We start from the raw sequence: 26,302 nt of genomic DNA, 5'->3' as shown, positions 1-26,302 counted from the left end.
CGTTGGATGAGTCAACCTTGTCTCAAGAAAGGCAGTCTGGTGAAATGCCTTCTGTGGATCTGCAAATTCCTGAAATGCTATCTTCAGATATGCTTTACTCTGCAGGCAAAATTCCTGAAGATGAATTATCTGTACCAAAGACTGACATTCCTGATTTACGGAGGTCTACTCGAGTTCGTAAACCACCTGTGCGAATGGACTTATAGAAAAAAAAAAAAAAGAAAAGGGAAAGAGATGTAATGATTATCTATTGTGATGAGTACTAATTGATTCCTGCAGATGGCAGTAATGTGTTGTATAAGATGATGTGCATTTGCTAGAGGAAGAGTTGTTGTAATGGACATATGTGTGTGTTCCACATGGAATAAAGACCTGCTATTCCTCTTATCTTTATTTGTTGTTTCTTGAACAATACACTTTAACCGTGACATTTGAAAGCGATATTAAAGATTGTTGGCAGTTTCCCCGCATTAATGTAGTCTTGACTTTGTCGTGTGCTACTAAAATAGCTCGTTGGAGTGCGAGGACCTTGCTTACAGGGTCTTTGTTATTACAGCGCGCTTCGCTTCCGGCATGATTCTTCAGCTGACACGCCCCCAACTGTAAACTTTAAAGTCATTTTGTAAGTACGATCATACCGAGGCACTGATTATTACTACAACAGCAAACTACAGTAACTTACTAATAATCGTATTTAGGGGAAGTTATACATATATCGGCAACTTTTGATATCAAACCACTTTTAACAAAGAAAATACGTTTAGAATGCGAGCATTTACAATGCATGTTATATCTTCACCTGCGCTTATCTGTACATTTAGTCTCAGGTAAGTGGAAAAACGACTCAACTATATAGATTATCTGGCAACCGTCGCAGTCAGCTGACTGTCAGTGGGCACAAAGGGAGCGCATTCAACAAAGCATTTGCATCTGGGGCGTTATTTTTAATAATCGACAATGACCACCGCACAATCGTACAAACGCTTTGGTGATGAAAAGTATAAAAACTGGTTAAAAACAGCCGAGAGTCTTTCCATCTTGAGGATTCGTATGGAGGACTTCGTTGAAAAGGAAACCGAAACCTATCACTCCTCTCTGCTGAAAAATAAAGCAGCTCACAACGGAAAGACCTGCACAAACAAATGCGATTTTAAGAATAGAAAGGTAAATGTAAACAATTATATATATATATATATATATATATATATATATACACATACATATAGGCAGAGTTTTTTGTTAATCATGAGTTATACAGTATATTATTTTTTATTTACCATTACTATTAAAGTGATACACATGCAGATTTACAGAAACCTACTGTAATAATATTTAATATTATCATTCATAATATTTATCTTTACTTATGGATTTGGCAGGATTTCAGTCTACAACCTTTGTAGATAACCACGCCTCCTTGTTTAAGGCATAGAAGAAAATAAAATAATAAAATATTGTTCTACATTTACATATTTTTCTCAGTAGAAATCTATCCATACTGACCTTATAAATCACCAAAAAACACAAATAATTTATTACAAGTTGGTAGGATGCACTGAATTTTGACAACCTGTGCACATATTAGGTGTTTGCCATTAGCAAACATTGTTATACTGCATTATATATATATATATATATATATATAGAATACCAAAAAGCTGTAAGCTAAATAGGTTATAATAAAGTTATAATGAATATTCATTGTTCTAGTTGTACCAACCTCTAGAATTGTATTGCTTAGAAATTGTATTGCCTAGAAAGGCCACCGGCTTCAAATATAGTTGTGGGCATTCCCATTGGAAAGAAGTAAAAAAGGTGAAATCTACTGGTTTCTACCTGTTTCTTAAATTGTGCTTTGCTTGTACCCATAGCAAAAAAGTCTTTGCGACTTGTGTAATGACTGGAAGAATGAGATATTCGCCAATCACGCTTCAAAGCAAAATATATTCTGGGACAACTGCCGGCCACAACTATGGCCGACAAATAAGTGGGAAGTTGCCAAGGTACGTTACTGTAATTATTACATTGTGCCACCACTCACTACTGTTAAACACTGTTGCCTATGGAAAGGATCTAATTATAACATAATCTCCAATGCATACATAGTCAATGTCTGTTACATTAACATGTTTTGACTGCATATGTGCTGCATATTTTGCACTCAGGCATATATGTCACGTGGACACAGAGAGCATTGCACATTTGCAGAGTTTGATATTTCTGCCATTTTTAACTTAATGGTGTCTTGCAAACATTTTAATGCCGCCCCAAAGCACCATCTGAAAGAGGTAAGTCTTGTTAAATTCACCTTTTCTTTGTTTTTTGCTTTCAGCTGCCATATTCAACATTACATCATTTTAAAACTGTAATCCAAAGCTAAGCACAGTATGTGACACCACTTGTCAGCATTATTGTTGTTATGGTGGTTAAAAATCTCAAATGGGTGCTGGATAACAACTCGTTTGTCCTCTACTTTAAATGAATAAGGTCATATCTGTACGGAACAAAGTGATGCACTCACCCGACTTCAAAATGAGCAATGCTGACAGAGAAAAACATCTTGCGAAGGTCTTGGTGATGGCCCAAAAACTTGAACAACGCGTCCCAAAACTGAAAGACTTGGATAAGGAGATAAAACTGGTGAATTTCACACAAATAATTAAAGTTTGGCTGTTACTCACAGACAATGTTTAGGACATGCTGGAACTGGAATACTAGCATACTAAATACTTTACAGAACGGTAATCATAATCATTTTTAATAGTATGCTATACTTTTTCTTGGAAACCACAAAAGATCATTTGTGTGTTTAGGTCAGATTTGTGTGTTTCCAAACAAAGAATTAATAATTGTGACACTAGAAATGCATTGTGTACATTGTTGGATACATTTGCTCTATAAAGTATGCTATTGTCCATTTTGACATAGAAGAATCTACATCAAATCTGAATACTACTGTATGTATGTTACACACTGTCTATACTTCAGTACATATAGTATGTTAGGATCGACATTTTAAGTTATTAATCTTCTCTATAGTTTAACGACCTTTTGGACAAGAATTTCAGTCAAGGCCCGCCGTGTGAAGTTGACGGCAAACTGGAAGACATTCAGAACCTGAAAGAGATCCAGAAAAAAGTTTTAGATCGTGAACAGCAGGCTATGAAGGAAAAGTTCGAAGCCTTTTTCTTGCAATTTGAAGGGAAGCAAGATAAAAGTGTCAAAGAACAATCGCAAGACCTCCTGGACTTCTTGGACCAAAACGATCTCCAGGAGAACTTTGGCCCGCAGGTCAGCAAACTTAAAGAGATGCAGGAAATAGTAGATCAACATGAGCAGAAGATCGGCAAACTGACGGAAAGAGTGGATCATCTGGAGCAGAAGAAACCTGGTGAGTATGAGTATGGACAGGACTTCATACATGGAAAAAGACACGTGCTTTAGAATTGTAGATAAACAAGGCTTTTTAGTTACTACATCCTATTCACCCACAAGCGTATTTTTTTTTTCATTTTGTTTACTAGTGCTCTCACATTTTGCACCTTTGTTGAAATGTACATTCTGTCTCATGCGAAATTTTTGCTGTATACAGATCATCCAGTGCTTGCTGATAAACCATCTAGGTACAAGAATCATCTTTATGAATTTGCCCGTAAAAAGCAATGGCTACCCCCTGTATTTACGGAGGAGCGAGAAGCCGAGGGTAACAAATCCATCATCAATCCGCTTAATATCAATATTAAGAAATAATACACATGAAAAGCTGATTCACTTTCAAATTAGAATAATTTCTTTTTTTTAAATGAGAAAAAAACTCATTTCACTTCTCTGTGCAGGTTATAAGGCTAAGGTGGAGGTCAATGGACAAACCTTTTTCAGCACGAGGGTGTGGAACAGCACTAAAGCTGCCCATCAGGAGGTAGCAGACATTGCTCTTCAGAAGTTACAGGCTGATAATACAGAGGAGCCATCGAGTTCAACATTACTGCCTTCCTTAGGTAAACTGTACACTGTAAACCTTTTTGCTGTAGTTATGCAGCAAGTTGCCAGTTACTTACTGTAGATCTACAGTAAATTACTGGCTTACTGTACTTAGATTACCGTAGAATGCTTTGGATGAGGCTGTTTATTATCGTTTTTTTACTTGTTAATGTTAAAGTTCATTTATCTTTGAACAAACTGTAGCCAGTATATAACATAATTGTAAATCTACAGTAAGTTACTGGCAAACTGTTTTACAGTGTAAACAATGGCGCACAATGTTGAACTGAAATGGGGTATCTTATACTTTCCATTGACATTTCAGGGATTTTCTTCGGTAAAGTGACAGTGGTTCTTGATCGAGAAGTTGCATCTGGTGGCTGCTATTCAAACAAGGAGGAAGCTATTGAATCAGCTTATGATGATTTATGGAAACTTTTACAAGATGTTATGGGTCCAGTGCAAGGTAATGTATGAACAGCTCGGGTCAGGGTTCAAAGATACAGTAACACGTATACAGTATGTCAATGCACACTTTGAGATTTGTAAGAAATATATTTGGACACATTATATTTTAAATCAAGTAACTATTTGATGTTCTATAAAGAGGCATCCTTTCCAGTCATTATGAATTAGTGGTTCTGGTTTATGCAATTTAATTCACAGAAATCCTACAAAGTTTAATGTCTCCCAAAATTTATTTCCCTTTTTTAAAATATTAATTTTGTTCATAGACTTATTTTCTTCTGATGTATAGACTAAACTAGGGTTTAGATGATTCAATGTATTCATAACAAATACATTCTCTATGCATTTGTATGTCACGTCCATAACGCAAAATGTCATGTCCATAACGCTGGAACTGCCCATGCAACCTTTTTTCAAATTAATCTGTTCTAGCTTTGTGTTTAGGTTTAGATTTTATAACAGCACAACTCGCCTTGCTTTGTTTCCAACAACAGGTCAGACATACAAGTCAGCGATCCAGGAATATTTCAACAAACATGGTTTCCAAAACCCGGCAGAAGAGTTTGTTCAAAATGATGACGACACAACCATCTGCAAACTGAGACTCAGCGGCCGTTTTGCTTTTCATGACACTGGTGATTTCAACTTAGATATGTTGATAAAAAATATTTTATGTTGAAAAAGCATTTATTTAAGCTGTTGTGGTGGCGTTGTCTTTATTGTTTCAATTGTATTGTAGTTGGTTCCACCAAGAAAAGACAGGCAGAGCATAATGCGGCTGAAGTTGCCCTGAAACATTTATCAAAAATCCTCAACCGTGGTCCAATATCAGAAACTGAGAAAAACTTTAAAGGTCTTCTGAAGGAGAGTTTAGAAACACTTGCTCTCAGCGCTCCTGATTATGACACATACACTAAAGACGCTCCTGGAGGAACCAGCCCAGAACCTTCAAACCGTGAGTTTGGTTTTAAAAGAAATGAGTTCAAACTCTTGCCTCTATGACTTTTCGAACTATGAAAAAGTTGTATTTCTCTGTCCGGGACTGTTCGTGTAGTGTGCATCACTCAGGCATCAGTGAAACGGCCTTCAGGTGTGCAGCCTGACAGCATCTCCACATCATCTCATCTCCCATCATGTCAGAGTCATGCATCAGCCAATGCTCCTGCTTCTGTGTTGGACCCTCAAGATTCCAGTTCTCCAGACTTGCAAGAAAAAAAAGCCAGAATTGATTCTTCAGATAATAAATCAGGTAGTAGAGTTAACTGCATTGTTGAATAATGATGCATAGTCATAGTTCTGAGATGAAAACGTGAAATCTCATTTTGATATTACAGCTATCACCCACTTTGGTAAAGTGACTGTGACTCTTGATCGAGAAATTGTATCGGATGGCTGCTGTTCAAACGAGAAGGAAGCAAGTGAATCAGCTTATAAAGTTTTATGGCAACATTTTAGCATTGATGCTTTAAGTGAAGGTAAAGTAAAAATGCTTCTGTATGTTAACAATTGAGGAATAAACATAAAGTCGGTTGTTTTGCTCTTATTATGAGCCTGACTAGTAAGCATGTGTAGAATTTTAGACAATGTAACCTGGTTTTCATGCCCTCTGAAAAAGGTCAGACATACAAGTCAGCCATTCTGGAATATTTCAACAAACATGGTTTCCAAAACCCGGCAGAAGAGTTTGTTCAAAATGATGACGACACAACCATCTGCAAACTGAGACTCAGCGGCCGTTTTGCTTTTCATGACACTGGTGATTTCAACTTAGATATGTTGATAAAAAATATTTTATGTTGAAAAAGCATTTATTTAAGCTGATGTGGTGTTGATGACTTCATGGTTTCAATCGTATTGTAGTTGGTTCCACCAAGAAAAGACAGGCAGAGCAACAGGCGGCGGAAGTTGCTCTGAAACATTTATCAAAAATCCTCAACCGTGGTCCAATATCAGAAACTGAGAAAAACTTTAAAGGTTTTCTGAAGGAGAGATTAGAAAAACTTGGTCTCAGCGCTCCTGATTATGACACATACACTAAAGACGCTCCTGGAGGAACCAGCCCAGAACCTTCAAACCGTGAGTTTGTTCTGTCTAATGACATGCAGTAAAGGAATGAGTCTCTTGATATGTAAATGACATTATTTCTGCAGTGTGTGTCATTCAGGCACCAGTGAAACAGCCTCCAGTCCTCTGCACATCATCTCAGCTCCCATCATGTCAGAGTCATACGTCAGTAAGTGCTCCTGCTTCTGTGTTCATGGACCCTCAAGATTCCAGTTCTCCAGACTTAAAGAGAAAAAAAGCCAGAATTGATTCTTCAGGTAATGAATCAGAAATATCTTTATGTGGGATAAGGTCATTTTTTTGTACCACAGTTACGTATCCACCTGCTCAACTTATAAAAATGTATTTTCACTTGTTTTGGGCAAATTTCTTTTTGCTTTAATTCAATAACAAATGAGTTCATTTGCAAAAACAGACACCTTCAAACATCTTTTTTACTGTGCATTTCAAGTAATATTATTCCAACTGCAGTTAGGTATTTTTTGAATGAAGTAATAATAACTCGAAAACACAGCTAAAAACATGACCTTTGACAAATTTGTTTTTCAAATAAACTCTTCAAATAGAGATCCCATGCATATTCAGTGTTTCTAAGTGTTTGAATCGGTATCTTTTTTATTTGCACCTGCATCCGTACTGTACCTCTGCTTCAAATATTTTTCAGAAATTGACATGCTGCTTACCGTATGGAATCTCAAACCGCCACATGTGAAGGCCGAGAACATCGAATATGATGAGAATTTCAAATGTACTGTGGAAATCAACTTGGAAAATTTTACTTATACAAACAAACAAGGCTACGACTCCAAGAAGGAAGCCATTCGCAAAACCTACATGATATTCGGCTGCGCAATGGGAATTTTTGAACCTAGTATAGGTAACGTGTTGAGTAAAGTATAATTGAGCATTTTATCTATTACATTTATGCTCCTTAATTTAAGATTATTTTTGTTGATCTCTTTTTCAAGACGAAAAGACATCCAGTGCGCAAGTAAAGCAGCACTTCTCTCAGAAATCTCTCACCCATCCTCTGGAAGAAGTTGAAGGTTCTGCGAAGCCATTCTGTTGCTCACTAAAGAACATAACTTATAGTGTTATCCATGAGGAACAAGGTAAGTGGATAACAGATGTCTCATCTGATCAATTTTACATTGAAGATGAACGTTATCATAACTATTTATTAATCTATACTGGTTTGGAAACACATTGAATTTCTTCAGCATGTCAATGTGTCGTCATATTTTTTAGGGCCTTCAGCGGGCGATGCCAAGTTACTTGCTCTCAAGAAAGCTCTAGGTTCACTTTCACCTTTATTTGACTTTACGTCACTAACTGCAGCGAATAGTCCTGAAGAAGTGCAGGATCAACTGAGCTTCATGTTAAAGGGGGCTGATCAGAAAGATCCTGTGATCTCACTGGGCGGGCCGCTGGTGAAGACCTCCATCAAGCTGAATTTCATGGATCATACAATCACGTGCACATGCAAAAGCAGCAAGAGAGCTGCTCGGAATCATCTCAGTTTACGCATACTGGGCCTGCTGGGGGTGAAGACAGGTCAGAGCTACCAATTTACTCTATATCCTAGTATACTGGATTTGGATTATTTATATACAGCAAATGGATATGAGGTGCTTTAATCATTCTGTCAAAATATGAAACCGAGGATGTGACCATATTTATTTACGAGTCTTAAAGGAAAGGTTAATGCTGTTTCAAACCATTTGGCTTTCATTTTGGGGACAAATATTCCTTTAGATGCTCTTATCCTAAAATGTAAGAAGAAATGTATGATCTCACCTGTCATTCTGGACCTCTAGACTCAGACAGTCCGTCTCTGAGAAACCGTTTGAATGAGTGGTTTGCACAACAGAAACTACCGCAGCCTGTGTTTGAAGACACCGAAGAAGCCGCCGGAGCAAAAGCGACATTCTCTGTTCAGTTCACCTGCTGTAGTCCAGGTGAGCTCTGACATACATTCTTACTCCATCACATCCTGATAGTGCTAAATAGTTACAGTGCTACAGTAAAAACTAAATTTAAGTTGGAAAATATTTGCTTGTAATATATTAAATGTTTGTATTTAAGGCTGGGAGGACAGCTGGGAAACAGCAAAAAAGAAGCTGGTTGAAGAACTCAAGCAGAAATTTCACTTTCTTAACGATAACACAAAAAACTGATTTCTGCCAAACTTATTTTTTTCCTGCATGAATTAATCCGGTTGTTCTTTGGGTATAATGCACATGTCTTTGAAATAAAACATTTTAGGTGGTAAAAACGCAGTAAACTTTAAAAAGAACACACAAAAGTTACATGAATTAAGTACTTATTATAATTAAGAGCTTAATATTCTATATGGATGAAACCATTTTTAATATTTATAACAAATAATGGTTGGTACAACATGAATTCCACCGTATATCAGTGTTGGAAATTTGTAATGCAATGTGGATCTGTGGAATTGACAAATGGTGTATTTGTCTTTTTCTACTGTTTTAAAAACACATGAATTCTGAAATGTAAGCTACAAATGTTAATCTCAACTGCCCATGAATTGTTTGTTTTACACTGTGGATTGTGCAATTTTAAGGCTGTTTATAATAAACAAAACATTTGCAAAGAACTTTAGGCAAAAAGTGATTTATTATGCAGTGTTAAACAATTATAGTTGTTTCTAATACAAATATTATCCCTACACAAAATGTAAGCACACAACCAATATCAAAATACACTTCTAGAAATCTGTGTATGCGGCTAATGTACATAAATTGCACTCAATATAATAACAAGCAAATAGTTACATTGGATTTAAGAAAAGAGGTTTTAAGAAGCACTTTCGTTTTATACAATTGCTTGCACAGGTTTATTTAATTCCATAACAATAAACTTGTCTGGATATCTATGAGAGGCATTTATTTTTTACATTATTTTGGTCCAGGTCAAGTCTTGGATTCTCATTTTAAACCTAGATAGTAATGTGTTGATTTTAGAGATGGCCACCAAGTGGCAGTGAAACGCTTTAATACGTGCCAATGTTCTTTGGTAATGATGGTAAGTGATGGACTCTGTCTGGGGTTTGTGTTTGTAGGCTTTCTGTTCTCTGGGTCGGGATGTTCTTTCTCAATGTTCTCTACAGTCAGACCTCGTTTCCAAACTCATGTTCTTGGAAGAACTTTCAACAGCTTTTATTACAAAGTCACACGTGATCACAGTCTTCTCACATACTTCCAGTAAAATGTAATGAGATTGAACAGGAACGCATTCTTCCAGTCCTCGTGTGCATGTATACTGGTGATTGAAATGGCGCAGAAATGACGCTGTTAAGCTTATTCTGCACGCATAACAAACATCATTTAATTTCACCCGCACGCTTCTATGGGAGAACGTGGCCAAATAAAAAAATACAGTATTGTATTGTACACATCATCCCCGTCTGCTGCTCTTACATGAGAACATGCAACCAAACCACAGTCCTTGATCTTTCTGTAGAGCCACATAGTCGTGAAACATGCAATTTTCATGTTTTGCAAGAAGAGGAGCAAAACCCCTTTAGTCTTCACATTCCCTGCCCCGTGTGGTTAACAAAATCAGATAAAAATGACAGGAATGCAGCATCAGGCTTTCCCGAATGGGTCCTGCCAAAACACGTCTGTTTAAAGGAGAAAAGTACCTTGTATCGTATTTAAAAGGCTGTAGGAATGTCTTAATGACGGATAGATGTATGTGCGAAAACAAAGCAAAAAACTGGCAGGTGGTCCTGAGAAATTGGTCTCCTGTACGATAGTCTAAACGTTGGTGTCTGAAAAATGTATCTAAACTATCTGTTTAAGGGGATTTATTGTCTACGACAACAATGGTTTTGCATTACAGTGAAAAGGAGGGGTGTGTTTTTACAACTGTTGTAATACAAGGAATGCAAAGACACCTAAAATACAGTAAATTGACCTTTTATGCTTCAACTATTTCCCGCAACTTGCTAAACTTCTTGCACAAAGCAGTCTCAGTCTGAATGCAACAAAAGCAAAAGAATGACATTGTAACGCAGCCAAAAACACCACACAGGACTTTGGCACATGGATGATCTCTAATTGCTCTTCAATTTATTTAGAAGCTTGTGTGAGGAGGAGCCAACGCAATGAGCAAACAACGCACACAACATGCATACAGCAAACCTTGATAAACTATGATACGGAGCGTATAAAACACCACAATTGAATATTCTGTACAATACACAAAAATCCCATTGGATGTCATTAAACTGGGGATTGCCGGGAAGTCTGCATCTGGAAAAGGTGAGTAGACAGCGTTTAGTATTTATCTTTATTAACTCTTGAATTAAATCCTGACAGCTTTCAAAGGTCACGGTCGATGAGTCACTTGTAAAAATGAACACTGTTTTATGTTTAAAGCTCAGAGTTTGTTTTTATTGAAACATTTTGGGACCTGTTGGAGAAAATCTGCTGCCCACAATGCTAACTGGAGATCTACAAACTGACATTGACGTGCAATACAGTTATGAAATAAAGCACATTTTTAATCCACTCAACATTGCTGTGAAGTTTCAAAAGATATTCTTTGGCAACAAAATCACTTGATGTGGATTTGCACCAGTTGAACTGTTAAATCGAAGGTGACATAACATAACATGGCAAGGTAGAGGACTGGTGATGAGCTTCCTGATGGCAAAATGTGTTTATAGACCGAGTCCTTTTTTAATCAAGTTCAGACTTTTGACATTCATTCACTGTGAGAGGAACCTTTTTAATAGTTTAATACAACCGTCCAACCCTGGCATGTTACATGTCTCGGTGAATATGTTAAGGACCTGAAAATCTATGGATTATTCAGATGTGACCCATGGGAACAAACATATTTACGTCACTCAGAAACGAATAAACACACCTGCAAAATTCAAGAAACTAAAAATGATACGGTATATTTAATGTTATTAAATAACAGTTTACTCTCATGGCTTTTGAAACCAGTATGACCTTTTCTTACACGGAGCATAAAAAAATATTTCAAGCAATTGTTAATCAATACAATAATCCATTAAGGTAAATGGTGACCAATGTTGAAGCTTGACCGCCTCCAGTCCCCATCCACTTTGACTGTATGGAATAAAGCTTCTCAGAAATGATGCATAAATATTTTTGGTGGTGTTCCATGGAGAAATTAAAGGTGATACGAGTTTGGAGGCACACAAGTGTGAATAAAATATGGACTGAAGAAACGTCACAAAACATGAAGATTTAGGGACAGATTTACAGCTTGCGGCAGTGCGAACGCAAACTTGTGCGAGACACAAATGTTATGGGAGGAGCTTATTTAAATCTCGTATTATTATTGAGTACCTATAGTATTGTATACTTCATATCCCTGAAGAGTCTTTAGTTTATCTGATTTATAAAAGACAGATACAGATGTACGATTATTATTATAAAAAACATTCTGTGTTTTTTCTGGGCTTCGGGAATTAGTTTATTAACTCAAGTTAAATCAGGAAGACAATTATATTGTTTTTCAGTAAACACTTTGTAGGTCACTTACATCAGCGAGGGTCAGACTGGCCTTCACATGCACATTATGTGCAGTTCATTATGTATTTTCAACTCGCATTTGGCATTTTGGAGTGTTTTTGGTTCTGCCAACAGGTCTTTTCCATAAAGCATATGGGACCAAAAGCAATTACAAACAAATTTCCACATATTGACCTCAGCAGGCAAGAGACTCTGAAATGAGTTTCTTCTGTGTCTTGTTGAGTCAAAGCGAGTTTTACATTCTTACCTCCCATGCAACAAAGCCATATGCAAATCACATTCACAGAATGAGCACAATGGACATAAAACATGTAAATAACAAATGTTTTTACACGAAACATCTGGTGTAGGCCACAGGGACATGAGGGAATCTTCTGGACAGCACTAGGATTAGGACTTCTGTCAAAAGTATTAGGTCACAAATGTAACAAGAATAATGTGGAAAAATGACAACCTTTTCCAATCTGATGTTATTGTGTTTGAAGGTTAGTAGGAGCTGCTGTTTACATTTATTTCTATTTTTCCAGAAAAGCATGTTGCAAGTTAGAGATCCCATGTATTATATGTTTGCAGCATTAGGCTTCCAAAGGGTCTTGACATCTGTATTTATTTCAGTTGCACAAAAATGCTTACAGTATGAAGTAAACGTTCTGAGTTTATCACTGAGCATAACAGAAGATGTTTTTGCAGTCACTGTATATTCGTGTTGAAGGGGTAATAAATGAGAGCTATTTTCCTGTCGCTAAAGAAGGCAAACAAATAATAAACCATGCACAAGAACGATAAAGTGTTTGGATGAACTGGGGCAACCTGAAATTGGATGCAAGAGGTGCAAGAGTGCCTTATTTACCATTTTTAAATTTAGTTTTGTGTTAAAAAATTGTGTTAACATGGTCAGTGTCTCTAAAATGTTTCTTATTAATTCCACACCGTATTTCTTTAGTTTGGATAAATAAATAATAAATAATGCAATTAAATATAATATAAAAACATTAGAAAACTTGAAGGACCCCCTTCCCCCCCCCTTTTGGCCAAAAGGGATAAAGTTGATGATGCGCACCATCTCGGTCACCTGGATTAAAAAAATCAATTTAATTATGAAAAAAAGAGAAAGAAAACATGGTTCTCGTGTCCTTTAAGAATGTCTCTGTGTGTGCCAGTATGTCTCAGCCGGGTTTCTGGGGTCTCTTGATTGTGGTTGATGAAAGGACTTGGTGACTTCACTGCGCTGTTGCTTTTGCCTGCCATCATTTCCTCTAGAGGAAATGCAGATCTTCCCCATCTACCGTAAATTTCACAGGCTTTTTTATGTAACACACCCTGACAAACGTGGAGATATGTTTTATGACAACCTGATATTATTCTTTCTGAAAAAGAACAGATTAGAGTATGTGTTAAGACCCCCCAAAAAACACGACATACTGGCACACACAGAGACATTCTTAAAGGACACGAGAACCATGTTTTCTTTCTCTTTTTAATAATTAAATTGACTTATTTAATCCGGGTGACTGAGAAGGTGCGCACCTATTGTACTATTGCTCTTTGTATGACATATTGCTTATTGCTCCCTGAACTCTTTGTAAGTCGCTTTGGATAAAAGCGTCTGCTAAATGACTAAATGTAAATGTTAAAACAGAATGAAATTCTTATTGTTTAATTCATTTACTTAAATTTATAAGACTTCAATTAGACAGAACCAAAAAAGGAAGGAATAGCAAACGGAGACAAGAATTTCACAGAGATTAGCAAGGAATTTTTATGTAACATGTCATTTTCAAGAGGAGAGAAACTGATAAAAATAGGAATGGATGTAAAAACACTGCTATCAAAACTTGTAGACTTCTCAGCAATGATTAAATTTGTCTTTCTTTCTCTCAGATCTCCTCAGATTGTGAATGTGGGTTTATTGATCTATGAAGGCATTCAGGCAATGGCACTGGCTGGCGTTCTAGCGGTGGCCCTGTGTGGATTACTGGTTGCCCAGGCTGATGAAATGAAACAGGCCCGCAAAACTTTGCTGCCCAATCGGCCGTTTGTGGTCTTGTGGAACGCGCCCACTGAATCCTGCCGTCTTCGATTCAAGGTTGAACATGTGTCGATAATCTAGCAAGCATCACCAAATCTGTGTGGTCCATATAATGAAAATGATATTTGTAGTGCAGATGTTGTAACTATATCACGTCTTTTTCTCCTGCCAGGTGGATTTGGACCTCAGCGTCTTTGACATTGTTGCTAACCACAACGAGACCCTGAGCGGCCCCAATGTGACTATCTTTTACCATAGCCACCTCGGTTACTACCCCTACTACACCAGCTCTGGAATTCCCATCAACAGTGGCCTTCCTCAGAACCAGAGTTTGAGCAAACACCTCAGCAAAGCCCAAGCAGACATCGATAAGCACATCCCCTTCAAGGACTTTCACGGTCTGGGCGTCATCGACTGGGAAAATTGGCGCCCGCAGTGGGTGCGCAACTGGGGCTCGAAAGACATCTATCGGAACAAGTCCAAGGAGCTTATAAGGAAACTGCATCCGAGTTGGCCGGAAAGCAAGGTGGAGAATGAAGCCAAGGAGATGTTTGAGAAAGCTGGACTGGCGTTCATGAACTCCACGCTTCTGCTGGCCGAAAGTCGCCGGCCGCACGGCCTCTGGGGTTTTTATCTCTTTCCTGACTGTTACAATTATGGTTACAAGCATCATCCATTGCGTTACGGTGGAGAATGTCCTAATGTTGAGCACGTACGCAATGATCACCTGATGTGGCTGTGGAAGGGCAGCACAGCACTCTATCCTTCCATCTATCTTGACTATGAACTCAAGTCCTCTCCCAACACAGTGAAATTTGTGCACTATCGCGTCAAGGAGGCTATGCGGATTGCCTCAATTGCTCGGAATGACTATACCTTGCCGGTTTTCGTATACTCAAGGCCCTTTTATGCCTACACCTTTGACGTTCTGTCAGAAGTGAGTACAGTATTGCAACTGTTTAAAGCTGCATTGTGTAACTTTTGCTTCTATACTATCATGTCTGTTCGAAACATAAAATTGCAGGTTACACTATGAAGATGTGGCACAAAATCAAATCAACAGAACCGTTAAAGAACTACTATATGTTGCGGCATCTAGTGGTGAGTTTGCTAACTGCAACCGAAGGCTCATTTCACAGCTCCCGTTTTCCCTTTCGAGACACTACTATGGCTGACCCAGGATGTAGTCACGTTTTCGCTTCTTTGCCGACGGTGATAATGTATTTACAAAACGCGCTCTATAGAGAAGTTTGTCCGTTTAGGGATACATAAACAACATGGCGAATTCTATGTAAGGGGACCGGCGGTGTATGTAGATAGCTCATTCTAAGGTAATAAAAACATAACACTTCATTATGTAAGGTCTTTATACAATTGTGAACACATAGTTATGTATATTTTATTGCATTTCTGTCAATTGATCCACCAAAAATTCCACACTGGACCTTTAAACTACTTTGAACAACCCGAAAGCACTGAAAGGTTTCACTACTTCTTACCAACTTTTGCATTTCCAAATTCTTGAAAGTTTCAAGAATGTTATGCCAAAGGCGTCTGCAAGAAACTGTCAAGCACACATTGTTTAAATCACTTGTCAAATACTTGAATGACAGACCCTGCCCATTAGCCACCCTCCTCCACATCATGTTAAATGCCAGAGATATGCTTAAACACTCATCTGTCACCTAATTATGAGAGGAATGTTCCACATCAAACCCTGCAGTAGGTCCTGTCTTCAGTTAGATGGGACCACCCGACTTTTCTAGACAGTGAAATACATCAATAATGTACTTATTATAACTAGTTCGGGTTACGACTAATAGCTTCCACATGTTCATTGTGATGGTACAGGCTCAAAGCCATCAGTTACATGTAGGTCTACAGTATTGTTGTGGTATCTCAGACTTTAACCACCAGATCTATCCGATGGTACAGTACACTGAAAAAAGATTTAGCCCCAAATGTTACATTTTTCATGTTCAATCATCAAAGGAATTGAAACTAGGCAGAGGATTTTCCAAGTTCCCAGCATGCATTGTGTGAGATTGCATTAGGACAGCACTTTTTTGTGTTATTTGATGTGTTTTTCAGTCAAAGGAAACGTTGCTGATGTGTAAAGTTAAATCTTTGAGTTTTAGAAGAGTTTGTGGAGAGTTGAGTTTTGTAATTGCCGTTGTTCAAAAGAGCTATGGCTGCGGAAGGTCACATTTATAACTGTAATTGTTAGGTCCTGTATCTTAAAAGAAGATCAAATATAAGTCACATTAAGTATCGAGTCTGCATAATCTGAAAGTTACGTATAAAAATCAAACATAAATTTGGCAACTTCAATAAATAATGCTGAGTAAAAAGCTTTAATATGTGCAACTGATGTACATATTTTAAGTTATGCAACAGAATTCTTCAGTGTGGATGCATGTATATGCATGTTAGCAACTGACATTTCTGTGGCACCATTGACTACCATAGCAGAAAATATTAAAATCGTAGTCAAAAGATTCCTGTTGCTTTTCTAAATCCCTCAGAATATCTTCTATTATGTTAAACAAAACAAAAACAATATACAATTATTTTTCCTACAATAGTAGTCAATGATGCCTCAGAAATGGCAGTTGTTATCTTTCTTTGTGTTCATCAAAACAAAGAAATGTACCCATGATTTGGAAAAACACGAGGGTGAGGGTCATTTTTGGATGATCTGTCCCTTTAAGACTGTTTTCTATTATATTGCATACTAAACAACATGAAACATACAAATATTATTTTGCACAGAGTGACCTGATTCACACTATAGGAGAAAGTGCAGCGCTGGGGGCCGCTGGAGTGGTGCTGTGGGGGTCTTCTGAATATTCAAGATCTGAGGTGCTCATCATCTTTATAAGCCAGACTCTCATCATTCTATCCATAAAATTAGATCAAAATCAAATCTTTTTTGATGTGATGGTGTATTTTTCAGATTAGTTGCTAAAGCATCCATTACCAAAAACATTTAGATCCTCTTAGAGACCAGCATCTTCTCACAATTTTAATCAGCTTGAGCTGATATTAACCCGATATTAACTTAAGCTGATGAGCTGGTATTAACAAACAGTGGGACGCTCTGGCGTCTCTGTTTTATGACAAGAGCTAAACATCTAGAAGACTATGTTGTATCTGTCTAAGCCTAAATAAAAACTGTAAATTTCTAACAGCTGGGACGCCAGAAAATAAAGGAATAAAACAGTTTTAACAAACGTTTTCTGTAATTTGACATTTTAACCATATTTCAAAAATGACTTCTATTTACAGTGTAATCAAAGTGTCATGGACATCATAGCGTCCCTTTTGTGATATCACACAAGCAAAAACTTTCAATAAAGTTGATGTTTTTTTTCTTTCTGCAGAGAAACTGTTTAACTGTAAAGAAATACATAGATGGTCCACTGGGTCATTACGTGATCAACGTGACCTCGGCTGCAAAGTTGTGTAGCAAAGCTTTGTGCAAGAAGAACGGCAAATGTGTCCGTAAGAGTCTGGACTCATGGGCCTACTTACACCTCAACCCTCGTTTCTTTAACATCCAACTCAACCGAGGCATCCGTGGACCGCGCTTCCATATCAGCGGCCATCTGAACAACCTTGACATCCTTGATATGAAGCAAAGGTTCACCTGCCAGTGTTACCAAGGCTGGACCGGCATCTACTGCGAGATGCCTCAGGAAGCGAAGCCCATCGCCCCCCACCCAAGGAACGGTGTTTTGGGAGAACTGCTGGTGGTGTTGTCTTTGCATTTCTCCTGTCTGTCTGCCATCGTGTTCTTGGGTCTTTGCCTCATCATTAAGTGTCTGATACTGTAAGATTGATTTCTGGTTTATTTCTCAGATGTATTGTAACTTACTGTAAGGTAGACTGGATTTGTCACAAAGGTTATATCTCAGTTACGATAAAGTATAATTAAAGGTATAGTTCACCCAAAAGTTCTTTCATCATTTACTCACCATCTTGTCATTTCAAACCTGTATGACGTTCTGTATGAAGTTGGTAACCGGACAATGCCGAGACCCATTCACTTCTTTTGTACAGACACACAAAAAAAAAATATCCAACAAAGTAATGAATAGACAACATCTTCTCTTTTTTATTATTTTGTATAGAAATCTGTTTCTTCTTCAGACAAACTGAGGTGAATTTTCTCAACTACTTCCTCATAAATAACATAAAAATTGTAGATGGTAGACCAAGATGTCTTATTTTAGACCGGAGATTGTGATTCGGCAAGTCAATCTAAACAGTCAAATTACAAACCCTGTAAAAACTCAGATTCGTGCTCACTTTAAATTAAAAAGCACAGACTGTTTCCATTAACATTCTCCATTTTCTCTTAGGACATTTTTGGAGATTTTACTGTTCGGCGTTATATAAAAACGATGGTTTAAACAAACAATATGTGGTGACATGATTTGGAATATTGAAACTTTGGTTTTGTGTTCATTTATTCTAAGACCAACATTAACTTAAAACAAACTAGTTCTCAACTTCAAGGCTGGAAAGATTTTTTGCTCTTCTACAGTTCTGGACAGGATTTAAATATTTATACGCATTAATGTTATTTGTTGAACCTGGCACATTACGGACCATTGCACACATAGAAAACGGGAATACAAGGATGGTTTCACATCATAGACACGCCTCACAGCTGCGGGTTTGAGCCCAGGATACAATCAGAAACACAGCTTGGAACTTGATCTATAGTTGGATTCATTCCTGGAGTTTTGGGTGAAACAGACATATCCAACACAAGCACCTCCAGACCCCTTGCCGGGAAGTTTTAAGGAAGAAACACCCACATATACTGTATGTATATAAAAGGGAGTGTGGGGTCATTCAGTGCTTTTATATATAGTTCTGTCTTCTGTAGGACACAGATCAAAGGCAATACAGTACTACAGTATAGTGTATATAACGCATGTGCTTAGTCGGGTCCGTACTTGTGTCTTGTTTAACCGATAGCATTATTTAGTTTTTTGGATGTATTTTAAGAAAACAATTGTTTGTATTGCAGAATTTGCTTTATGAAGCAAAAAGATTTGTTGTTAAGCTATGCGTATTACAAAGCACTCCCATTCAAACCTTTGGGCAAAACATTTCTAGGCCTTTTTAAATCAGTCATGTATTTTTGTAGCTTACAGTCACACTTTGATGTGGAAAAACTGTTTAAGAGCATCAGGTTTTTTAACAATATTATTTTTCAGTTTTCAGGGGTTTTGCCATGAGAACGTCTCGGTTACGTATGTAACCTCCGTTCCCTGATGGAGGGAACGAGACGTTGTGTCGACAGAATGGGGTTTGACTTGAGAACCTACCTTCTCTGACTGACTTGAACAGGCCAATGAAAATTGGCGAATGAAATTTGCATGCCGGACTCCGCCCCCGGATATCCGGGTATAAAAGGGAGCCGGCGTGCCGCATTCATTCACCTTTTGTGCTGAGGAGCCTGAGGATCTTGCCCCGACTGCTGCAGCGGGCGGCCAGCGTTGTGGCATGAAGGACACAACGTCTCGTTCCCTCCATCAGGGAACGGAGGTTACATACGTAACCGAGACGTTCCCTTTCTGTCGGTCTCTCGACGTTGTGTCGACAGAATGGGGTTCCTCGGAAAACGCCACAGCGCTGTGCCGCGTCACAATTCCTCGCGAAGCGACGTTGACTGGCCTGGGCGTGCCAAAACGTGGGCGCTAGCATGAATTGCAACCTTCCAGTGGAAGGGAAGGGGTCCAGAGCTTACCTACAAGATGGGAGCCCCTTCCTCCGGCCGTCACGGACGGCGGCCTAGTTCTCTTAACAGCGAGAAGCCGCCCGGCACCGTAAGGGCCACTGGGAAGCGTGATTCCCCCCTGAGGGAACGCGCTACGGAGACCACTTCCTACCGCAGGGAGGAGTTTAGTGGAGATTCACACACGGTCTCACCGGATAGGGGAGAGCACGTGGGAGACATGCAGACACGAGATGGTGTCGTGAGCAGGTGAAGTACACCTGGGAGAGGTCATGGGCCATCGATTGAGAGCCATTCATGAGAAGACATCAGACGGAACCGCCCTGTGGGGGGGTTACTACGTGTGGAGCACTAGGCCTTGTTTGAGTCACTGCTAGAACTCAGAAACAGGCCAAGGGAGGCAGGGCTGCTCCGCCGAGCCCGCCGCCGAGGAGTGCTTAGTGATGGATGGAATGCCTACTCTTCGCCCACGTGGGGGGAAGAGGGGAGGCTGGATAGCACCACGTCTCACCTGTGGAGGGGTGCTATCGCAGGCGTACGCCCACCAGCTGCCGGAACTTACCTGGCGGTGTCTCGTAAGACTCTGGCAAATACCGGTTCCACGCGGAGGCTGTAAAACCTCGCGAAGGTGCTGGGCGTAGCCCAACCCGCAGCTCTACATATGTCTGCCAGAGGGGCGCCCTGCGCCAGTGCCCACGAGGAGGCCACACCCCTGGTGGAGTGTGCCCTCACTGCAAGCGGGCACGGGAGATCCTGTGATCGGTAAGCCATAGTGATGGCGTCCACGATCCAGTGCGCCAACCTCTGTTTGGAGACAGCCCTCCCCTTGTGCTGACCTCCAAAACAGACAAAGAGCTGGTCAGAGCTCCTGAAGCTCTGTGTGCGGTCCAAGTAGAGGCGCAGCGCGCGTACTGGACACAACACGGAAGGGGCTGGGTCTTCCTCCCCAGAAGGGAGCGCCTGCAGGTTCACCACCTGGTCCCGGAAGGGAGTGGTGGGAACTTTGGGCACGTAGCCAGGCCGGGGTCTCAGGATAACGTGAGATTGACCAGGCCCGAACTCTAGGCAATCCGTGGCCACGGAAAATGCTTGTAGGTCCCCTACCCTCTTGATGGAAGCGAGCGCCACTAGGAGAGCCGTCTTCATCGAGAGATGAGAAAGAGCGGCATCTCCGAGGGGCTCGAAGGGGGGCCTCTGGAGGCCCGCCAGGACCACATTGAGGTCCCAAAAGGGAACGGAGCGCGGACGGGCTGGATTCAGCCTTCTCGCGCCCCTCAGGAACCTAATGACCAGGTCGTGCTGTCCCAGAGACTTCCCACTAACTGGTTCGTGATGAGCGGCAATTGCGGCTACATACACTTTCAGCGTGGAAGGGGAGAGATTGTTCTCGAGTCTCGACTGCAGGAAGGACAGCACGCTCCCGATCGAGCATATCCGTGGGTCTTCTCCACGAGAAGAACACCAGGACGAGAAGAGGCGCCACTTAAAAGCGTATAACCGCCTGGTGGCCGGGGCCCTTGCCTGAACAATGGTCTCTACCACCGCTGGGGGTAGACCACTCAGGATCTCCTCGTCCCGTCCAGGGGCCAGACATGGAGGTTCCAGAGGTCTGGTCTCGGATGCCACAACGTGCCCTTCCCCTGAGAAAGAAGGTCCTTCGTCAGGGGAATCGGCCAGGGGGGAGTTGTCGTCAGGAGCATTAGCTCCGAGAACCAAGTCCGGTTGGGCCAGTAAGGCGCAACTAGTAGCACTTGATGCTCCTCTTCCCTGACCTTGCACAGGACGTGTGCAATGAGGCTCACTGGGGGGAAGGCGTACTTCCGCTTGTCCCGCGGCCAGCTGTGCGCCAAAGCATCCGTGCCGAGGGGGGCCTCGGTCAGGGAGTACCAAAGCGGGCAATGGGTGGTGTCCAGGGAGGCGAACAGGTCCACCTGTGCCTGCCCGAACTGCACCCAAATGAGCTGGACTGCGCGGGGGTGGAGCCGCCACTCTCCACGGGGCGTCGACTGACGAGAGAGCGCATCGGCTGTCTGGTTCAGGTTGCCCGGGATGTGAGTGGCTAACAGGGACTTCGTCACCTGCTGGCTCCACAGGAGGAGGCGTCGGGCGAGTTGCGATAGCTGCCGTGAACGAATACCACCCTGTCGGTTGATATACGCCACAGCAGTCGTGCTGTCCGACCGGACCAGCACGTGCTTGTCCTGCACGAGGGGAAGGAACCTCCTCAGTGCAAGCAGCACCGCCAACAACTCTAGGCGATTGATATGCCAGCGCAGGCGGGGGCCCGTCCAGAGACCCGACACTGCGTGCCCGTTGCACACAGCACCCCAACCCTGCAGGGAGGCGTCGGTCGTCACCACGACGCGCCTCGAAACCTGCCCAAGAGGGACCCCTGTCCGCAAAAAGGTCATTGAAGACCATGGGGTTAGGGTGCGCCGGCAGAAGGGCGTGATCGGGACGCGCCTGCTGCCGGAGTGCCACGCACTCCAAGGAACTCTGCTCTGTAGCCAGTGCTGTAGCGGTCTCATGTGCATCAACCCGAGGGGGACCACCCCCGCCGAGGACGCCATGTGTCCCAGGAGCCTCTGAAAATGTTTCAGGGGGACCGCTGGCTGCTGCCTGAAGCTCCTCAGGCAGGTCAGCACCGACTGGGCACGCTCGGAAGAAAGACGTGCCAACATGGAGACAGAGTCGAGTTCCATACCGAGGAAAAGGATGCTCTGCACAGGGGAGAGCTTGCTCTTCTCTCGGTTGACCTGTAACCCCAAATGGTCTAGGTGCCGGAGCACCAGGTCCCTGTGTGCACACAACAGATCTCGCGAGTGCGCCAAGATGAGCCAGTCGTCGAGATAGTTGAGTATGCGCACCCCCTGCTCCCTGAGGGGAGTGAGGGCGGCCTCCACGACCTTCGTAAAGACTCGAGGAGACAGGGACAGACCAAATGGGAGGACGCGGTACTGATATGCCTGTCCCTCGAAAGCGAACCGTAGGAACGGCCGGTGACGAGGGAGGATGGACACATGGAAGTACGCGTCCTTCAGGTCGATCGCCATGAACCAATCCTGACGCCTGACGGACGTCAGAATGCGCTTCTGCGTTAGCATCCTGAACGGCAGCTTGTGTAGGTGCTTGTTCAGGGTACGCAGGTCCAAGATGGGGCGCAGCCCGCCACTTTTCTTGGGGACAATGAAATACGGGCTGTAAAACCCGGAGTACATCTCGGCCAGAGGGACGAGCTCGACCGCCCCCTTCGCCAGAAGGGTAGCGACCTCGGCCCGAAGCACGGGAGCATCTACTCCCACTGATGTGAAGAGGATGCCCCGAAACTTGGGTGGGCGCTTGGCGAACTGAATCGCATAGCCGAGACGGATCGTTCGCTCTAGCCACCGTGCTGGTCTGGGAAGAGCCAACCAGGCTCCCAGGTACCGAGACAGGGGGACCAGAGGTTCGATCTGATTCATTGCCCCCGTGGGGGGTGGTTCGATGGCTGGCAGTACGGCTCCCTCGACGCGGGGGGGACCCCGGGGAGGAGAGCGGCTCTGCCGAGGTGCCTGTCGGGCGATATCGCGGCATACCGCACCGTCTGACTGAGGGTGCTGGTGGCCACTGAGAGTTATACCCAACCGTGTGTCTCGCCGAAACACAACGTGGGGTAGCCGAGCACCGTCCTGCGGAGGGTGAGAGCGGCTGTGAGAAAGACCCAGGGGGAGAGACAGCTCTTTTCGTGAGAATGTGGGCACCAGGCCCTGAAAAGGGCCCGGCTGGTGTTGCTGGGACGGGGCAGGCACCGTCCCAATCCGACCCTCCGGCGATGTAGTTGCCTGGGTCGGGCCCGGTGGACTCGATCTCCCTGGGTTCACCCCGTCAGGAACGCTTCTGCTTCCGCGGAGGTTGGTGACGGGATGGTGCTCTCCTCTTCGACGTCCTTCTCCGGGAGGCCGCCTGTGCAGGGGGCGCTGGGGCCGGAGTCTGAGTCGGAGAGGGGCGGGGCTGCTGGGAAGCAGACGCCGCGCGGGACCTCGACGGACGATAGGCGGCCGGGTCGCGGCGGGGCAGGATGTGTTTAATCGCCTCCGTCTGCTTCTTAACAGTCGAGAACTGCTGAGAGAAGTCCTCGACCGTATCACCAAACAGCCCACCCTGCGCGATGGGAGCGTCGAGAAAGCGAACCTTCTCAGCGTCCCGCATCTGCGCAAGGTTGAGCCAAAGATGTCTCTCCTGGACCACCAATGTGGACATCGTACGACCCAGGGCTCGCGCCGTCACCTTCGTCGCCCGGAGAGCGAGGTCAGTGGCAGTGCGGAGCTCCTGCATTAGCCCCGGGTCGGACTTTCCCTCGTGCAACTCCTTCAACGCCTTGGCCTGATGGACCTGCAGGATGGCCATGGCGTGAAGAGCCGAGGCAGCTTGACCCGCAGCGTTGTAAGCCTTCGACACCAGCGATGCCGAAAACTTACACGCCTTGGAAGGGAGCCTTGGTCGATCCCTCCAGGTGGCAGCTGTCTGCGGGCACAGGTGCACCGCGACTGCACGCTCCACCTGTGGGATGTCGACATAGCCCTTAGCTGCCCCGTCATCGAGGGAAGTCAGGGCGACCGAGCCAGTCTGACGTGCACGCGCCGAAAAGGGGGCGTTCCAAGTCCGACTGAGCTCCTCATGCACCTCCGGAAAAAATGGTACCGGGGCCGACCGTGGCTTAGAGTCACGGCCGGTCCCGAGATACCATGTATCCAACCGCGAGCGTTGGGGGAGAGGCGGTGCGGTGCACTGCAGCCCAATACTCGCGGCGGCCCGGGAAAGCATGGCTGACATCTCGACGTCCGCTTCATCCTGAGCTCGACCCCCCGGGGGAGGAAGCTCCAAGGACTCGTCGGGGTCGGATGCCAGGAGGTCGCCCTCCGATGCTGCGAGCGACATCTCATCGTCGTCACGCCCCGTGTCCGAGTGCGTGACGGAGGAACAAGGCGGCGTACCGCCTCTTCCGGGACGGTCAGACAAGCGAGGTGGGGCGTGAACGGTCCGCGAGCCGGTGGCTGACGGATTGAGGCTAACGGTAATTCCCAAATCACCCTCGGTGCTCGCCGAAGCGGACGGCAGGGCTGATGCCGCTGCTGCCGCAAAACGGGAAGCACTCGAGGTGGTGGCTGATTCTCGCAAGAACGCAGCCACCCGTGACCGCAATGTCTGAATCACCATCCGCCCGCAGTGCGGGCAAGATGTATCCACAAATGCCGCCTCAGCGTGCTGGAGTCCCAGACACCTGAGGCAGACATCGTGTCCGTCCCCTTCCTCGATGAGTGCGCCGCACCCACGAGCACAGCGGGACATGCCGCGCTGTAGAATGTCTTAAGCCCTGAAAAGGGCTCGCTCTTTAGAAAGATGCTTTGGCAGTTGCCGAGACGCCCAGGGGAAGTCACAGGAATCGGGACAGTCCGCTGCACCACGTCGTAAGACCAGCAACACGTAGAGATTGTCTGCAGAGTCGTCAGCATGAGATGCGAAGGCTCCGAAGAACAAAAGGTGAATGAATGCGGCACGCCGGCTCCCTTTTATACCCGGATATCCGGGGGCGGAGTCCGGCATGCAAATTTCATTCGCCAATTTTCATTGGCCTGTTCAAGTCAGTCAGAGAAGGTAGGTTCTCAAGTCAAACCCCATTCTGTCGACACAACGTCGAGAGACCGACAGAAAGGGAACCAACCCTTTCCTATGTACACCACTCCAATTAAAACATTTGTACCCTCTCCCTAACCTTAAACCATGGGTCTATTCAGCAAAACAGAGTACCGGGCAAGAACTGAGTCAGGAGTCCCGAGATTCCTTCAACTCACTAGTGATATGTTCTTTCCCATCTCCAAAATGTTTCCACAAACTACAAGTTAACATTACCCCACTCTCCCACCACTAATAACAGGATACGGGCCGCTAAAATGTGCTATTTAACATAACCACTTAGAAAGATATACGTTAAATATGTGTTGATAAATACCAATGTATATAGATAAGTTTGTTGTGTAAAATGACCATTAATGCAAATAACACTATAGAACTAACAAAGCTACCATTTTACGCAAATGTTCAACAAAGCCTGCTGTGTTTGTAAACATGAAACGCTTTAATGTCAAGACCTAGTTTTACATAATGTATGCGATGAAATCATAATTGTTAATATAATGCTAACTTTTATATGATGAATTATAATAGCAACGGCAATAATGAATTATGGTTGGTTTCACAACATAATTATATATTATGTATGTCTTCGCCAGAACTATTACTCAGTATTTATGTCAGATGTAATGTTCATGCTGTCCAAACTTAACCTTATGAGTCATGGTTAAAAATATGAGACAATGTCTACACGTTGGCCAGAAGAGAGTGTGAATGGCTTTGACATTGTTTTAAAGTTTACGATAACTGCCAACTTACTAAGATATTGTCAGAGATTTACAAGACACAGTATTTATGAAA

The 26,302-nt window shown here is 43.0% G+C and overlaps 2 protein-coding genes across 5 annotated transcripts; both read left to right on the top strand.

The window, feature by feature from the left end:
* The first annotated feature begins 573 nt into the window (after positions 1–573).
* On the top strand, positions 574–9,127 carry LOC306890775 (uncharacterized protein). Of its 3 annotated transcripts, none has more exons than XM_079450741.1 (20): positions 574–1,164; positions 1,872–2,003; positions 2,166–2,288; positions 2,488–2,640; positions 3,040–3,391; positions 3,593–3,703; positions 3,837–3,998; positions 4,307–4,447; positions 4,944–5,084; positions 5,189–5,404; positions 5,504–5,698; positions 5,784–5,924; positions 6,065–6,205; positions 6,310–6,525; positions 6,600–6,770; positions 7,178–7,390; positions 7,482–7,625; positions 7,762–8,067; positions 8,331–8,471; positions 8,599–9,127. In XM_079450741.1, exons 1-20 carry the CDS (start codon positions 958–960, stop codon positions 8,688–8,690), a joined length of 3,498 nt encoding a protein of 1,165 aa, XP_079306867.1. In that variant the 5' UTR covers positions 574–957; the 3' UTR covers positions 8,691–9,127. The 3 variants fall into 3 exon arrangements, 2 of the variants coding, with proteins under 2 accessions (XP_079306867.1, XP_079306866.1); XR_013786305.1 differs by having other exon boundaries at positions 823–1,164; positions 8,384–8,471; XM_079450740.1 differs by lacking the exons at positions 4,944–5,084; positions 5,189–5,404; positions 5,504–5,698; positions 5,784–5,924 and having other exon boundaries at positions 823–1,164.
* A 1,517-nt stretch (positions 9,128–10,644) lies between these two features.
* On the top strand, positions 10,645–18,147 carry hyal6 (hyaluronoglucosaminidase 6). Of its 2 annotated transcripts, XM_079450412.1 has the most exons (5): positions 10,645–10,802; positions 13,932–14,136; positions 14,252–15,016; positions 16,852–16,941; positions 17,463–18,147. In XM_079450412.1, the coding sequence occupies exons 2-5, from the start codon at positions 13,984–13,986 to the stop codon at positions 17,913–17,915; spliced, it is 1,461 nt and encodes a 486-aa protein (XP_079306538.1). In that variant the 5' UTR covers positions 10,645–10,802; positions 13,932–13,983; the 3' UTR covers positions 17,916–18,147. The 2 variants fall into 2 exon arrangements, with proteins under 2 accessions (XP_079306538.1, XP_079306539.1); XM_079450413.1 differs by lacking the exon at positions 16,852–16,941 and having other exon boundaries at positions 10,679–10,802.
* The last annotated feature ends 8,155 nt before the right edge of the window (positions 18,148–26,302 follow it).

Source organism: Barbatula barbatula, assembly GCF_947034865.1.
Source record: "Barbatula barbatula genome assembly, chromosome: 25".
NCBI lineage: Eukaryota > Metazoa > Chordata > Actinopteri > Cypriniformes > Nemacheilidae > Barbatula > Barbatula barbatula.
This window is presented reverse-complemented; position numbering and strand designations above follow the sequence as displayed.